Consider the following 10,201-nt stretch of genomic DNA (forward strand, 5'->3'; position numbering starts at 1 on the left):
AATACAAAATACTGTCATGTGTTTTCTCAGCCAATTCAGTTCTACCAGGAGGTTGCACATACTCTCGCTGGAATGCTCATGTCATCTGGGAACTCCCACTGGAGCCCTGACTCCCAAGGCTAAAAACTGCTATTGCAAACAGACATTCTTGCACATAAGGGAAAATGCCAGCACTAAATGCAAAATTAAGCTGATACTTGTTTGTTTTTTTTACACTTTTATTGCAAAAACTCCCCAGAAATTTGTAACAGTCTAAAACCATTGATATTTTGATATTGTCAAACCACGTGTTATTGTTACAGAGATAATTCTTGTTAAATCAGACATAATTTGGTTTGTTTGCCAGTGTAGACCAGTGCATTCAGATCCTTGGACTTATAAAAACACATTTTGTTAAATTAAACAGCAAGCACCACAAAATCTTTCTAAAAGTTAAATTATTGAACACCATAAGGCTTACAACAGAAACCCTTTTGCGCTGACATATACTAATCCTAATGTTTCACAGGTATGCTCCTCCTCCATTAAAGTAAAACTGTGTATTTACATTTTAGGCATCAATCAGGGAAATCATACTTAATGTAAGTCCTCAGTCCGTAATGTGATCTGCCGATACATGACAAAAAAAGCCACATAGTGATATCAATTATTCTTCAAAATAAAAATCAAGGGTGTGCACAGTGTTTGCTGACTAAAACACAGGACAAACACATCTCTTCTGTCATGTATTGTGGAATGCTGCTGGCACGTGATGTAAAGGAATGCACTTGAGCAATATCAAACCGTACATCTCATTTACTAATACTCTCAGCATATTGCAGGAGAAAATATACACTCAAACACACAACCAGGCATTTAACTTAGACACTCTGGTGAACATGTGGTTACAATTCATCTCTCATCTTTTCGCCCTTTGGCCTGACCATCCTGCCAATGAACAGGATGGAGTTTGTCTTCTGGTCCTTCACTAGGAAGATGAAAGGGTGGTCAGCGTAGAACAGTTTAGGGTTTTTCAGCTTGTCAGTGCCAAAGACGCTGGTGTCAATTTCATTTCCATCAGTGTCCCATTCCATTGCAGAGGCGTGAAAGACGCTCGACAGGTAGAGGTCCTTCTTCCCAGAGATGTTGGACAAGTCGGCCTTGGATTTGTCCACAGCCTCCGTCAGGCCCAACTCCCCGAGGTGTTTCTAAATGGGAGCAGAGCATTAAGGAGTAATTCAGATGATATAAATAAGGAGCTGAGGCAGAAGTTAAGACTGAGGTGTTGTCATTTGTAGTCTCCTGCATCTTTTACCTGCAGGTCGTGACTGACTTCCATGCTGACTTTGGGCAGAGACACGGCTACTGCTGTCTGCTGCAGCTTGCCCATCCACGTATCCAGCTGCTTCTTGGTCAGCATCTTCTCAAGTCTCTCCAGAGGTTCCACATGGTAGGGCATGATGAACACCACAGTGGACTTCTTATGAGCCAGAGGCATGCTCAGGATGGACACTTTATTGGTTTTGTCATCATAGAAGTCATAGAGACCTGAGGAAAGAAATTAAAGGTATTGCAAATCAGTGAACCATTTGCTGTTTTATATACTGACTCTTTCTCTTTGCCCTGTATGTTTATTGCATTGCTGTTACAGATATTGTATTACAGATAAAATTTAGTATTGCATGTACACCTACATGCAACCAACACAGGGCATGAATAGGAGTGCATTAAAAGCTGTTAGGGAGGAGTTCTTGTTTCTATGACCAACATCTGCTGCAAATTTTAAGTAACATTTTGGGAAATACTGGGAAATACAGAGTTAGATGAGAAGATTGATACCCCTGTCTGTGCATTAAGAAAGCTACAGCCAGCAGCTGGTTAGCTGAGATTTACATTTAGAATGTTAATGAGGGGAAACAGCTTGCCTGGCTCTGTCCGATGATAAAAAAAACATGCCTACCAGCAAGTTTACAGCTAGGGATTATGGAAAAGGGTGCATGTTGTAAATAAGTAGTGATGTCAGACGCAGGTTGTTTTTATTCTTAATCATATATCTCAAAACAGGACAGTCTCCACCTACCTGTGCGATGCATCATCTGTACTGAAACAGTGTAGCTACGGGAGACCATGAATCCACGGTCGTCCACCATCTTATGATGGAACTGCTCATCCCAGTGAGCTGCAAGATAAAAAAAAAATCAGTTAATTTTGAGCATTTGAAAGAGTAATACTGCACATATCCAGGTTTATTCAGACTCACGTTTGAAAAACATAGCGTTGATGATCATTGCCCCATCAGTCTTTTCTACATCCTTGGTGACCTCGGGCAGTTTGCCATCAGTAGACTTGGCCGCCCACTCGTTGATGGAGTTCACAGCACTCTTCTTATCTCTGAAGTTTATCTTAGAGTGGTCACAGTTATAGTGCTTTTTGCTGCTCTTGACAAAATCATCCACAAAGGTGACAGAGCTGGGTCCATACAGGCGGTTGCTAATCTTCCAGGTGACATTGCGGGTCTTCGGGTCGCTCACCTCAGTCAGGAGCTCAGCCAGACCAGAGTGCAGCTGTTCATCTTTAACTTTGGCTGCATTCAGAATTGTTTTTACCTGAGAGGCAGTGGATGCTTTGCCCCCAAGAGCCACAAGACCCAGAGAGGAGGCCACTACCACAGGGGAAATGAGGATGTTTTCAACATTTTTTTCCTTAGCCATGTTTTGGTACAGACTGAAAGCCAAGTTTGCGCTGTTGTCAGCCAGGATGGTGGCGTGGTTACTCAGGACTTTGTCTGCTGAAGCCGAGGTGGCAGCTGAGGCTGAAGTGGCCAGGAGGACCAAGGCTACCAAGTTTATCACCCACATGGTGTAATGCTAATCAGAGAAAACCTGTGAGAAGACATGAAGACAAACATCAGTCATTAATATAATCTGCTGACCTACGAAGAGAGACCAAATCATGTCTGGATTGATGTTTGTTCACTTTCAACTTAAAATATCTTGTTTACCGTACTTTTCCAAACTCAGGAAGGCCATTTTGTTATTTAGGGTTTACTCTGCATATTCTGCAGAAAGATAATAGCAGGGGGAGCAGGGTTAACCAATGCCATTCAGATTAAATCTCTCCCAGTAGACCTCAAGGCAAGACTCAAGGCAAGACTTACATAACAGCCACGTAGGCAGCTGCAGGATGCATCTAAGACAAAACATTGGCCATTCTTATAGGTCTGAGTTCTGCATGTTTTGGCAGCACAAAAGATTTAAGATTACTAAAATTCTCTACAGAGGAATGAGTCTGGTGGATGCTGATTCGTTCTTTGTGGTGTGGAAAAAGAACCACGTGCTGACACACACACAACCAATGGAGGTATTTATTCCAGTCCACGTATGTAGAGCGGATGTGTGCTTTCAGAAGAGGTCTTGTGCATAGTCACAGAAGTTTCAGCCTCTAAATAAAATCCATGAAGGAAACCACAATCTACCTAAGAGAAAAAAGATGTTATACAACACAAATCTCTTTTCAGCAGCTTTCTAGACATGTTTTTACTGGCTCACACAGGCCCACAGAGAGAGATAGAAAAATATCTGACCTCAGTATGAGAGAGATCCTTATTAAAATGCTAAAAGTTGAGATCTACTTTAGTGGTATTTGAATTAGTACTTTTCTGTGTTGCTAGCACATTTAGAACGGAATAAATAAGAATGAATACATTTATTAAATGCTGACGATGAAATCTCAATAGCACTTGAAAAGTAACACTGCATCTGACATTCAGAAATCATGATGTTTCCTTAAACGACCCAGTGACGAACATTGGTATATTTGGTTTGTATGTATTTTTATTCATGTTCTTCAGGACGGCAGATCCTTACCGGCTTCATAACGTTTTGACCACTCCCATTATGTAAGCCATTAATTTTGAGTCTGTCCCATTCAAAAATTTCATCTTTGTGACTTAGTATGAATGAATGATGAGAAATTCTGTGTACTTTTAATGCACTTGAGACACTGTGTATGCATATATCATCATTAAATGAATGTGTTTTGGAAACATTATGTTATTGGCAGTGTGATATGTAGACAAATGAAAGAGAGATGTCCCATGTCGCAGATGCAATCAGGTCAAAGTCTCAAACATACTTTTACATTTACCTCTACTTTTTAATCTCTTTTTAAAACCTCTCCAAGAACTTGTGGGAACCCACTGCTTAATTCACAATGGAGTCTTCAGGCTCATATCACAGATCTGACTTTGTGGCCTCTTTTCACATGCCTGGGCATTTCCCACCAGTTGAACACTGCCCTGATACTCCCCCCCCCCCCCCTCAAATACGTGTCTTACCTTATTAGGCTCTTTCAGTAAATCAGCAGGTCTTCCTCAAGTTGCTTGCAAACAGATCACAGCCCCTATCTGCTCTACGTGAAGTTAATGTGTTTAATGGTCGGAAACTGAATTGTATGAGACAGTTGCAGAAGTTGTCATGCCCGGTTTTCAGTGCATGAAAATCTCTGCACTGGAATCTTATTTCTAGGCCGGTCCCGCCCATATGCAGGGGCAGTGGGAAGAGAATCCTCCCCCTCCAGGTCCTAAAGCCGGGACCTGTAGCCCAGCTGGAGCACTGAGATGCCTAAAACCCAGTGATCCATAAAAAGCTACCTCTCATTACTTACTGATTATGGTTATACTGAAAGACTGTTAGTATCCAATACAGTTTCATCAGTATTTTCTCTGCTCATCCATACAATAAAGTACAGAGTTGTATTTGTGATGCACAAGGTAAAGGTGGTGTTTCCGTTTGTTATGATGTATTTTGTGGACATGTTTTGTTTGTGTATACATGAAATACAGCCCAACGTGGCGGTATCTTGGTGGTACACATGCTTTTAAATTCCAGTTTTATGGTAGCTTCACTACTGCAACTGATCAAGGCAAAAGAAAAGATTCTGGGGAAAATTCATGGTACTCCTACTTTTTTGTATTTAGTTTAAGTAGTGTAAATTAATGATTTTTATTGTTTGTTTTGATTGCCTTTTTTCTTTCCTCCCCCTCCCTGTAATTGCACCTCTGCAATCCAGCTCTGAGAAACTAGAGGGGGTAGCTGAGGTCCTGTTTAAAGTTAGTGAATTAACTAAATGCACAAGCTTTAAGGAGTATCCCTGAAGAGCCTCAAATGGAATTCTAATTTCTATTTTGGCAACAACATGGATGCAGAAAGTCATTGCTGTAGCTTCACTTCCCATTCAGTAATGTGCTGAGATTTCTTTTCTTGGACTTACTGTTAAAATGTATAGTGTTGTTGGTTGTTGTTTTCTTTGTCTTATAGCAATGGTGGCTTTACAGTAGCTCTACTTGCTAAGCTATCCTGTCTTCTTGTTTTTATTTCAAACTAAATTATGGAAGGCATAATTTCCTGCAACTAAACAGTCTTTTTCCAGGAAAGACTAGAACATACATGTATTAAACAGCAACAAAGAAACAAAACATTTACTAATTTGAACATTTTCTGGTGATCAGTCATCATTGTGAAATCATATCAAAATTAACTCTGACCCAGTATAATTTTGCACACTCACCATGTTAAAGAGGCACTCCAGTGATTTAGTTTTGCACTTCTACAAAGTTGGAGGACTTGCAAGAGACGTATTTACAAAAGAATGGTCAAAAATCAAAACAGCAGAGGCAGAGACATCCTGGCTTTTATCCCCTAGTATGAGCCAAGCTTCAAAAACACTGGATCTTACAATTCCCAAAATGCAACTCAAAAGCTTCTTTTATGAGACCATCCCTGCCTCTTTCATGCCCTCGTCTTTCAAAGTTCATGCCTCAGTTCATAATTCTCAGCACGTCTCAGGCCTGATGACTTTGCCGCGGTTATTTACTCAGACTTAAGAAATGAGAAAGGCATTGTACAGCTGTTTTTAAACCAGAGACCTCTGTAGGGAAATCAGGTTACATTATGTTAGCTGCACAGCCATACCACTGGTGGAACGCACAAACAGGATGTTACCAGTCCATTTAACAATAACATGAATGAGACATAACCTCAAGCCACATGTCTGAACCTCAGCGTTAGGGGTGATTGTGTCAGACAAGTGGATTGGCCAGATTAAGCACCCCACTAACACAAATGTGGTGAATTTAGCAGCCACATGTTCATTAAACCTGCAGAGGCGGTATGCTTTTTGTTGCCAGTGAACACTTTAGAGAGATTAGAGAGGCAGACATGATCTGGTCTAGTTTCTCCCCGATTCTTCCTGGTAACTCTATCAGTCCCCTTATTGTCTGTGGGAGCTTGATTCTAGCTCTCCACAACAAAAGAGGGCAACAAAGGAAAGCTTGGTAATCAGTAACTTTGGCAGATATGTTCAGTATTATAGAAACATTTTTAAATGCATGATTAAAAATCAGTACAGTCCTTGGTGTGAAGGGAGTAGGAAACTGAATGCTCTGGATGCATTTTTTCCCATGAATGCATGCTTCTCTTCTTGCTGGTCTTATCCTCCCCCTGCTTGGGAGTTGCTCTGTGTTTGGAAGTGGATCAGGCAGCAGGAAGTTACAGAAGAAGCGGATGTATGTCCGGTGTAAAACTGCCCCTGTTATTATATCTATACAGCTGTCATTAGGTCTGGATGGAAAAACATTCATAAATGCATCCAGAACATATTATCTGACATACAAAGAATTATGAATTTAATTTATTAAAGCAGGAAAAGTGTATCATTTTGTTGTGTCTTTCTGCCATTACTGTCTCACAATAGGCAGGAGATAAAGAAACGGATTTCTTGAGCAGTTAATCTGAATAATTCATCTGACTGTGTTTGTTTTTCTGTAACATAATGATTAGCAAATCCTAAATTCAAAATCTATGACCAGTGATTTTAATTCACTGTTGCAATATTTACAACTACATAACTAGCTATCATCTTACCCATTTCTGTGCTGCTCCAGTTGTATTTCTATGACATGACAAATCCAGATATGATAAGATACAATAGTTCAGACTTAAACATATTAATTGCAGGTTTAATTTTGTTTCTTACTTTGCACAGAACAACTAGAACCATTTTAGCAATGTATGTCCTGTCCCTATCATATTTGGTGAGATTTACTTCTGTGTTTCTTGTTTCTTTTCACTGTGAACAGTTCGATGATACAGTAACATCAAAACAATAATCTTTAAATTATTGTTATATAATACAAACAACCCAAACCCATCCCCACACCTCCGTTTCTCTCAGTAAATCATGGCTATAGTGTTCATATATAATGAGTTTATCAAGAGCGCCGAGGTGACTAAACATACATTTTACTGGTACGTATAAAGCTGTAACAGATATGATGGGGCATGTAGCTGGAAATCTAGCACTGGGATCCATTCTAGGGCCACAGTCTATAAAAAGGGAATAAACGCTCACCTGAGCTTTTCTTTCCTGCACTGAAACACACCTTTTCAATTCAGTTAAATTCTAATTCAGTTTTATTTACATGGCGTCAAATCACAACAACAACAAAAACATCTCATAGCGCTTTTCATAAAAGAGCAGGTCTAGGCCTTTTACAAAAACCCAACAATTCCCACCAAGAGCAGCACTAGGCGACAGAGGCAAGGTAAAAAAAAAAATATATTTTAAGAGGCAGAAACCTCGAGCAGAATCATGGCTCAGGGTAGGCTGCCATCTGCCTCGACTGGTTGGGGGTGAGAGAAAGAGAGAGAGAGGGAGAGAGAGAGTTAGCCATAAAGAGGGAGACAAGGATGGGAGGGGGCTCAGTGCATCATAGGAAATCCCCCGGCAGTCTAGGCCTATAGCAGCATAACTAAGGGATGGTTCAGGACTACCTGAGCCAGCCCTAACTATAAGCTTTATCAAAGAGGAAAGTCTTAAGCCTACTCTTAAATGTGGAGATGGTGTCTGCCACCTGAACCCAAACTGGAACCTGGTTCCACAGGAGAGGAGCTTGATAGCTGAACGCTCTGGCTCCTAGTCTACTTTTGGAGACTCTAGGAACCACAAGTAACCCTGCATTCTGGGAGCGCAGTGCTCTGGTGGGGTAGTAAGGTACTATGAGCTCTTTAAGATAAGATGGTGCCTGACCATTAAGAGCTTTGTAGGTAAGAAGCATGATTTTAAATTCTATTCTGGATTTTACTGGAAGCCAGTGCAGAGAAGCTAAAACAGGAGAAATATGATCTCTTTTCCTGGTTCCTGTCAGAACACGTGCTGCAGCATTCTGGATCAGCTGAAGAGTCTTAATGGACTTTTTCGAGCAGCCTGATAATAAGGAATTGCAGTAATCCAGCCTAGAAGTAACAAATGCATGGACTAGTTTTTCTGCATCATTTTTAGACAGGATGTTCCTGATTTTCGCAATATTACGTAGGTGAAAAAAGGCTTGAAATTTGCTTAATGTGGGAGTTAAAGGACATGTCCTGATAAAAGATAACTCCAAGATTCCTCACAGTGGTGCTGGAGGCCGGGGCGATGCCATCCAGGGAAACTATATCTTTAGATAATGCCTCACGGGGGTGCTTAGGCCCCAGAACAATAACTTCAGTTTTATCTGAGTTTAACATTAGAAAATTACAGGTCATCCAGGTTTTAACATCCTGAAGGCACATTTGAAGTTTAGCTAACTGATGAGTTTCATCTGGTTTGATCGATAGATATAACTGACAAGTCCTTTGACTGATGCAATAAGGAGGTCATTAGTAATTTTCTTCAGTGCTGTCTCTGTGCTATGATGAACTAAATCCTGACTGAAAATCCTCAAAGTAACTATTGCTATGTAGAAAGTCAACAACTCTCTGGGTGTTGTTTACACAGCAGCACTACAATACCCAGATTGACAGTTGCATTTATAGGATCACATGTTTTGCTCATAACAAAAAAGAGCCAGAAGTGACCAACAATACAGTGGGTACAGGTGCCCTCTGCAGGCTGAAACGCTGAGTCTCAGCTGTGCAGTGGCTATACTTCCCATGACCACTAGAGGCAGACAAAGAGCTAACAACTAAAACTGGAGGCAAAATAGCAGTCTGGTTTAATACTGTTATTAGTGCCACTGGTAGGTTACTATCACCACCACCAATACCTTTGTTATCATCATCATACCTGGAAGGAATGATATTATTTTAGTTACACTGTGATTAGTTGAATTACAGGTTGCCTACAAATTTAAACACATAAAGCAGATTTAGAATGACCCTTAGGTTTCACTAAAATGCCTCTCCTGACATGTTTCCACTCCTGACATTTATCTTTTCCACACAGGACCAGCATGCATTTCATCTCTAAGAGACAGGACTGCCACTTCCACTGCTAAATTGTTTGGGACTAAAAGGATCTGACGTAATTATCCCAAGCCAAGGGTTAATCTCTGACTGCTGGGCCTGGAATAGATCTCTTACAAGACGTTACTCATCTGCTCTATCTCTTTGCCAGGTGTTATTAACACGCAGTCTCCCGGCTCTTGTACAGTGATGTACAACTGAGTGTTACATCATTTTTACTACAGTCAATTAAAATGTCTAAATAGTCTACTGGCACTAAAGTGAAGAGAAGTGCACAGCATCCTCATGTTCAAACCCCATTGTGATCAACACATTTAAAAATCCGTGCTTTTCTATATGTTGAGAGCATTTTTCTGACCACTTAGGCTGATGAAAACCTTTCAAAGGGACTGGATGGTGTCAGAAATATTATGTCAACCCGGTTAATGCAAGATTGTTTTTTCCTTATAGCTTTCTGGAGATAAGGAGATTTCACCAGGAGAATTGAATTTAACTTTGTATAAGGAGACAACCAGGCTCGGAAAAACAGTCAAATGAAATTTAAAAATGAAAGTTAATCCTTATAATAATTTTTGGAGCTCCCAGTCTATCTTACAAATCAGAGTGGCTATAAAATAGTAGGCATCCATGAAAAAAAACAAAAAAAACCAATCTGATTTGTGAGATCTCTTTCCCAATTTCTGCAGCATACACATCATCTGTTCTTTTAGTTTGCGTTTGTTCACAGTGTGGTACACCATCAACCCTTTCCAAAGCTCTTCACCTCCTCCCTTGTAGTTCTACTTAGTAAATTCCAGGAAAGACGAACATTTCCTAGAGATGCCAGCGCTTGGCAACTTCAGCCTCCCCACAGAGAAGTTTAATGAAATTATTTCTCTCTTATCCCCCTTTGATCTCTCCCTCCTGACATCCCCACCCACATTTAAAACCTGCAACAT

At 40.4% G+C, this 10,201-nt stretch overlaps 1 protein-coding gene across 1 annotated transcript; it reads right to left on the minus strand.

Annotated features, from left to right (window-relative positions):
• Window positions 1-200: 200 nt before the first annotated feature.
• On the minus strand, window positions 201-4,489 carry serpinh1a (serpin peptidase inhibitor, clade H (heat shock protein 47), member 1a). Its single transcript, XM_038707897.1, has 5 exons — window positions 4,316-4,489; window positions 2,240-2,861; window positions 2,060-2,158; window positions 1,295-1,527; window positions 201-1,187 (listed from the first exon to the last, which is right to left on the minus strand). Exons 2-5 carry the CDS (start codon window positions 2,835-2,837, stop codon window positions 885-887), a joined length of 1,233 nt encoding a protein of 410 aa, XP_038563825.1. The 5' UTR covers window positions 2,838-2,861; window positions 4,316-4,489; the 3' UTR covers window positions 201-884.
• Between the last annotated feature and the right edge of the window lie 5,712 nt (window positions 4,490-10,201).

The sequence above is a fragment of the Micropterus salmoides genome, unplaced genomic scaffold, assembly GCF_014851395.1.
Source record: "Micropterus salmoides isolate LMB-PRFRI ecotype aquatic unplaced genomic scaffold, ASM1485139v1 Ms_hic_scaffold_9, whole genome shotgun sequence".
NCBI classification, from domain to species: domain Eukaryota; kingdom Metazoa; phylum Chordata; class Actinopteri; order Centrarchiformes; family Centrarchidae; genus Micropterus; species Micropterus salmoides.